Below are 7,500 nucleotides of genomic sequence, written 5' to 3' on the forward strand. Positions count from 1 at the left end.
CTTAAGTGGTTTCCGCTCTCAGGGGCCGTCGGCTTGTTTTATTTAGATAAAACACCAAGATGAACGAGCATGAGTAGTTTACTCTTCACTCAGCTGACAGTGGTATACTTTTTGAAACGAGTAACGTTTCGGGACAAGATTGACTTCATCATGTTTTCCGTCGCAAATGAGAAACAACGCTTGCGTGTAATTTCTTCCTAAACGCTGTTTTACCTGGCGTGGAACTCACCTGCAGCTATGAATAGACACACGATCCGTCGCGTTTCGATTATTCAACCTTTTTAGAGGAAGTATTTTATTTCCCACTTCGTATTTCATAGTCTCTAAAAGGTAGCTTACAGGAGAATAGAAGAAACAGCGAGCTGAACAGCGAGAGCCGCGAAGTTGTTACTTTCAGATCTACCATGACCCTTTCACTACATTACACACGTGTGACGTATCACATCACGTGACCTGGATCAGAACGTTTTCAAAATGGCCGTCAATTGAGCATCAAAAGAAATTTGTAGAAAATTTGGTTTTGCACAAAATATCTTTTATTTGCTCATTTTGGATTCTTTAACCCAAGAGGAATGTATTGGTTCAACAAAAAAAAGGGAAAATTTTGACGTCAGTTACCCTTTAAAAGCACATGAAAAAGAACTAAAAGAAAATGAAACAGTCGAGTGAATTTTGGAGGAAATTTGCAGCAACACGCCTATCGGGCATATTCTAGACGAAAATTTCCTCCTCTCTTCAGTTGCTCTGTGCGAAAATCGCTTTCCCCAGCTGACGTCACACACTAAACACGGACCCAATATCCTGAAACTCGGCGGTGAAACAAAGTGGTGCGTATTTTCAGAATTTTGAAAAATTACAGATAATTGAGGAAATATCATATGACTAATTTTTTCACCAACATGATCAGGAACAAAAGAATATTTTGACGGCTAACAATAATAATAGGGGTTAGGTGCACTTTAAAGCTCAGAAATATTGCATTGTTGTAAAAGGATCAGTTTGGAAACTGGAATACATGAAAAAAAATCTAGAACAAGAATCTTTCTTTTGTATTGGCACCTTTTATCCCCACGGAAAGAATGAACGCATCTCTTTCTTCCAATTTATTCCTGTTTTTTATTGTTGTTTATTTTTCTCGTAACTATACTGCCACTGACTGCATTGCTCCACTATGGGATGTAAAGACCTTTCATAACCAACAATCCCTTAATTCATTCTGACGACGGGCTAGCGCTTCAAACATCATTTTTTTCATACAATCTCCATACTTTTGTAAAAATGATTTTATCAACTTTATTAAGACAACTAAATTTCCACGCTTCAAACACTAGGCAACCAATCCTATCAACCGACAAAATCGACAGCCCACAAAGAAAACAGCATTTAAGGCAACATTTGAAAACACGTACCTATCAGTATTGATTGCCAATCCGATTTCGGACCTTCTTCGAAAGTAAAAGCTGACATCCAGACCTCGTACTCTGCCAGCGGATATAGATCGCGTATAATCACTTGCGTCTCTGAGGGACCAGCCGTCACGTGATACTCATCAGCCCAATAATGCCTTTGCCGATAATACACCTTGTATCCTAAGAGCTCCCCATTGTCGCATTCCTGAGGAAGAGGATCCCATCGAACCAAAAGATTCGTTGATTGGACTGTCTCTAACCGAATATTTGGAGGAGGGCATCCAGGAGCTTAAAGAAAAAACAAACGGCTTGTTTTGTTAATAAACAACAAAAAAAAAAAAAAACAGTCAGAATGCATGCATACATAATTCTACAGCAAACCAATTAGTAAGATTTACCCCATGAATAGATGATACCAAAGGATATTTTCAGATAACATATTCATAATTAAGTAAAGTACGATCTTCCAGGTGAGTGTAGTCCCTAGTAGTAAGTTTAGGACGTCATCGACTGACTTTTTGACAACCTGAGCGGAAGTCATCTTCAGTCAAGTGATTTGTGTACCGTCAGTACATGATAGAAACACTCTGGTTATAGATGCCAGCGTGATTCCTTCAATACGGCGCAGCATTTTCAACTCCATCGTGGCTAGCATCCTTTCCTCTTTCTTCCTCATTGGCCAGACCTCTCTGCTCCGTACAACAGTCTTGGTCGTATTACCGTTTTTCGATCTTAGCCATCAGTTTCTTGGTATTCGCTTGTCGTACATTATACCCCTGTAAACCTTCCACTTTGACCAGCCAGCGTTGATTATTTCCCTGACTGCCTCCTCCGAACCTCCATTTTCTCTCAAAGTCAGGTCCAGGTATTTAGATTTGTCTACCTACTTCAGTTTAACATTGTTGCTGTCCACGATATTTATATCTATCCTTTTGGCTTGCGCTCACCATGGTCTCCGTCTTGGTTGTGTTTTACCTTCAGTCCGTACTTTGCTATACCTGTTTGCCACTTCAGCCAATTCTCTTGAAGCTTTTCCTTACTCTCATCCATCACTACTAAATCATCACTCGGACGATCGTTCTTTTCCTTAATTGCGATTATGATATGACTCCTGGGTTCAAACCACTTACGGGTTTCAGATAAATTGCCGAAAATTCTCTTTAAATACGCCACTATTTAGAAACGCCAGAATTTTTAGCGGAAAACAAAAACAAAACCTTCCGCTAGATATTTCAGAAACTTTGGATCCAAAATAATATATAGATTTAACCAAGCGGATACCTGATTTTTACAGGTGTCAACTGAATTTAACATGGATGTCCAGCATCAAATATATACGCTGTAAACTAGCTGGAGAATGGTCGCCATGTTGGGCACAAGTATACAAGTATTTATTCCTATTATTATTATTATTATTATTATTATTATTATTATTATTATTATTATTATTATTATTATTATTATTATTAGTTTTAAAAGTATTGTTCGACTTCATCGTCGTCGAGCATACGCGCTCACGAGCAATACCGCTGGCCATGATTACCATGAGAATAGCAATTCATGGGTTGCCGTGAGTATGGTGCAGCGGCCCTATGCCCTAATGGGGGCCATAAGGATCCATGATGATGATGATGATGATGAGTATGGTGCTCTGCTTGACGACCCTTGGTGCCGCCGGAGCACCGCTATCAAGAGATGAATGATGATCAGCTTCTTCATTCCGAATGGGAGCTAAACGCAAAGACATTTTAGAGCGACGGATTACAAAGGGAAATCTACTTTTCGCAATCATTAGGTAGTGATTTCATCCACATTTCAAGCAACTCAAATCGGTTGTGTCTGTAATCATCAAGACAATCAAGTGAAATCAAGTGAAGCTATGATTTTCGCAGTTATGAACGACAATTGCTAGGAGAAATGCGGTAGCGTCAAGGCAACTTGAAAAGAAAACGCCTCAATTCTTGTTTCAGTTGAAAACTTCCTATCATTGATAATATTAAATCAGAGCTCTCAATGCTCGATACCCTTGATTGGGCGTTGCACACGATGTACCCTATATTAGCTGTTACTGGTCTACAGCAATAAGTACATGTGCAAGTAATGTAGGAGTCTGGTTAGACAATATAAATAACAGCAACAATATTGTCGAGGAAACCTCTCAACAATTCTGAAGTAAACAAACAACTTACCTCCTGGTTGAGTCCTCACGGTAAGATTCTGGCTCGAATAAGTGATATTACTTGCGTTCCGACTCGTAAATGCCACCACCTTGAATACATACACCCGATTTGGAGATAGCCTTGTGATATGGATGTTTCTCTGCCATTTTTCCACTCCGACAAACACAAACAGATCTCTGCTTGGTTCTGTAATCATTATTGCCATATTTTCGACCGAGTCCATCTTCATTGGCAATTCGTCCCAGTATATTTGAACCGAAGAAGATTCTAAATCACCGTAAGACATCGTCCAGGAAGGTAACGGAGTTTCTGTTATGACACAAATGGCAATGATCATCAGGTGAAGAAAACTGATATTCCTCTTAAGGCTTATTTCATAAAAGAAAATGTAACTGAGTTTGATTCTATAAATAAAGAAGCGGCACAAGAAGAATGAAATTTTTGGGAGGGATGTCGGGGATGCCTAGTGAAAGGAGATCGCAAGTGCACTTGGAGTCCATCACGAGAGGCGCAAGCTAGACCCCAACAACTGCCCCCCCCCTCCCCTCCCCCGTGTTCGATTGTGTTAAAGACATGAAAGTAAGATAGGTAAAATAGGTTGAAAACGCACAGCATTTCTGCGGGCTTCAAAAAGGTGGGCGCAGGCGTACTCTCCGAACATTTTAACAGGCCTGGGAGATCCTTTTAGTAGCTGCCGCGTTTTCAGCTAGAAAAAGTTGATCCCTTTTGAGTATGACCTTATTTTAATTTAAACACCTACCAAGGAAATTGTTTTGCTCGGCGACATACCACGCTTCAAACCCTTGGCCCTGCCAGTGTTTGTTTGCAATGAAACTGACATCGACTTCGTTGCCTCGAACGAGAACGTAGACTTCATCCATATGGTTACAGAAAAAGACTTCATTTTGGTTTGGTCCTTCTTTAATTCCAACTCTGTCATTTGAGCTAAAAAAGCATCGAGATAAACAATGAATAATGGAGGTACTAATGAGGATGACTTATGACGTGAATAACTTGAAATGACGCCCGAAAAAGAACAGTTAGAAATCACTACAATAGGAAAACAGCATCTCCTGAATCAATAGCATTATTTGTTCATTTAATTTTATTAACTATTATATTGAAATGTTACTAAGTACTATCTACCCTAAACTACATAACGTTACACATTTACAAAAGCTAGAGACATCACTCATATCACCTGATGTGCTGGTACTAAACGCCAAATCACTAGGATTGGCAAACAATATTCTGTGAAAGTCATTACTTTCTTTCGTCGCCCTTACCTACAGTAAGAGAATTCATAATTATGAAATGACAGGCTAAATTCCCGGAAAAAGATCCATATGGATGAAGTTGGTTCCGTTGGTCTGATAGACCAACTGCACTCCTGAATTCCACCGTATCTGCATGGGTAGCCAGGACTTTGAATTGTGCCACTGGTGTCTGTCAAGATGACTTGTCCAACACAACCTTGAAAGGGAAGGACTAACTAAATTAACCGCAGGTCATTTAATGACTCCAACTCAACTGATGTTAAATCTTTACCATGTACCACACCAAGTTAGAGAGACATATAACTAAACAGTTAACTTAGATTGCCTAATATTAGCATAGATGACTTGCGTATTGATAGGCGCCCGTTATCCCGAGCTTTGTCATTCCCAAAACGGCTTGTTCGAAATATATTTGTCATTTCCCTCTACCTCGTGTTGACTTCATTTCGAATTCTTGGTTTTGAGCCCTTGCTATCAAGCACGATCATTTTCTCTCCCTATAGCATTTGGAAAAACACGTTTTTTTCGCATATACATTTAACAGCTTAGTTATTGTTATTCTTGAAAATGCAGTTTCCGAAACACGAACTGCAAGAACTCTGCAATAAAAGCACATTAGTGAATGTCCAGAGACACACTTTGCGGGAGGCACGCTTAACTCGGAACAGCACCGAAAGAGACCCACTTTTTAATTCCATCAACTTCCTATAGAAACCAATTGGGTGAGATTTTTCGTTAGGGCTATTTTTAGGTTCGGCTCATCGTAAATATTTCAATTTTCTGCTCGAGAAGTAGTATTCATACAGGGACATTTTGATGTCGTTAATTGCCTGTTTTCTGGGTACAAGTGATGCTCATGGCGCTTAAATCAAAATCAGCGTGCATACTATTCCACGCATTTCTGGGAATATTAAACAAACCAACTTGTAAAAAAATGTCTTTGTTCATAATGTCCAATCCCTGCTGCAGTGAATCCAGCAATGCGCAGATCGTACTTTTTCCCTGGAAGAAGACTATTGATGGTGTAGCTGGTTACGGATGAACTGACGTTTATCCGGACTTCCGGGGATTCGTACGAGTGTTCGCAACCAGCACGGTACCATATCGTGTAACCAATAACTAGGCCATTGCGATGTTCTTCGGGGATGCTTTCCCATGTGAGCTTCGCAGAATCGGGTGAGACAAACTCATAATAAAAATTCCTCGGAGGATGAGTAGGATCTAAAAGACAACATAAAATGAAATGTGCTCAAGGCCGCTCACTATGACAATGCTACAGCCTGCATAAATAATAACACTTTTCTGGGTTTATGCTTTCAAGCACCTCGACGAAAAGACCAGGGTTTCAATCTGTTAAAAGAAAGCTCCGCAAACCTCGGTACGCACCAAAAAGGTAAAGCCTGGTTTTCACTAACGACGCAAGCACAGGCATAAGTAGCTTATGCTACTGAAAAGGAACGTCGACATAAGTATCAAAATCAACTACGGCCTCCGTCATTTTGTTGAAATGTTCAGACGCGGGAAATCTGCTTTAATTTGCCAGGCATAACAAATTTCCTTGTGTTTATGCATTTCCACGATACAAGCGGACGCAAGCATAGGCGAAAGAACAAGGAAAAGGAAAAAAAACTAATCCTTGTATTTGTGCTTGTGCTTATGCTTGGTGATTCTATCTTAAAGACCCTTTAGGGACGGAAAATCTCGAGATCTGCAAAAGTCAAAGTTTCATCGTTTCCTGGGTGCACTTCTATGGACATGAGAGATCATATCAAACCAATGTTACGAAAAAAACCTGATGCGCTTTCACGGTGAAATAAGTGCTCTTATGCTTGCGCTGGTGCTTGCGTCGCTGGTGAAAACCAGGCTTAAGGAATCCAAAAATCCCATTTTGCCTAGCAAGCAAACCAACAGCAAGCCGTAATCCAAACAAGAACCGACAATTTTCATGCGCTGACAGTCGGAGGGAACTCGTAACTATGAAAATCTCGGCCTTCATCGGCATTTGACAGAAATTTGTCTGTGGCTAAGAAAAACAACATATTTTTAATTCTGAAATTCCTGGGGCAGCCAACGAGCCATTTTTTTTTTTTCAAAATTCAGCAAAATATTTCATGGCCATAAAATAAAACAAAAATTAAGCCTTTTTGGAGCAGTTTCTCTACCTGTTAGGACATTGTTTTCTGTTCCGCACTCCCCGCAGAAGCAGACCAAAACTTTTCTTGCCAGCAGGGCCGGGCGGAAGTTTCAGAACCAGCAAGCATAAAAACAACAATTGACTGCATCTTACAACAAACGCCAAAATGGGCGTGGCTAAAGGCTTCGGATTTAACCTTCAGTGAGGGGAGGGGTTCAAATGACTCACAACAAATATATTTATCCCAGGAAAGCGCGAGCGGGAGCAGATTGCCATAACAGCAACAACAACAATCGTTTTCCCAGCAACTTTCCAATACTTCTTCTTCAAGCCAGCAAATACATCCCCTGCGGAACATCTATTTTGCGGAAAACCACCGATGGGTGGCCCACAAATTCGCACAGCTTTAGCTAAAAATTTACAATAGAAATTGCCAGTCATGCGACTAAAGGTGGAAAATTGGACTGATTCATGTTACTTTTTTCATAAGGGTTTCATCA

General features: G+C 40.2%; 1 protein-coding gene across 5 annotated transcripts in view; it reads right to left on the reverse strand.

Moving 5' to 3' along the window:
• LOC137979249 (uncharacterized) overlaps positions 1-7,500 on the reverse strand; it is a 99,102-nt gene that overhangs the window by 43,103 nt on the left and 48,499 nt on the right. For all 5 annotated transcript variants that reach the window (XM_068826459.1, XM_068826460.1, XM_068826458.1 and 2 more), the window contains 5 exons: positions 5,791-6,087; positions 4,876-5,062; positions 4,350-4,534; positions 3,599-3,898; positions 1,410-1,697 (listed from right to left, as the gene is read on the reverse strand). In XM_068826459.1, the coding sequence (XP_068682560.1) occupies positions 1,410-1,697; positions 3,599-3,898; positions 4,350-4,534; positions 4,876-5,062; positions 5,791-6,087 (1,257 nt within the window). The remainder of the gene's footprint in view (positions 1-1,409; positions 1,698-3,598; positions 3,899-4,349; positions 4,535-4,875; positions 5,063-5,790; positions 6,088-7,500) is intronic.

The sequence above is a fragment of the Montipora foliosa genome, chromosome 12 (assembly GCF_036669935.1).
Source record: "Montipora foliosa isolate CH-2021 chromosome 12, ASM3666993v2, whole genome shotgun sequence".
Lineage (NCBI taxonomy): Eukaryota > Metazoa > Cnidaria > Anthozoa > Scleractinia > Acroporidae > Montipora > Montipora foliosa.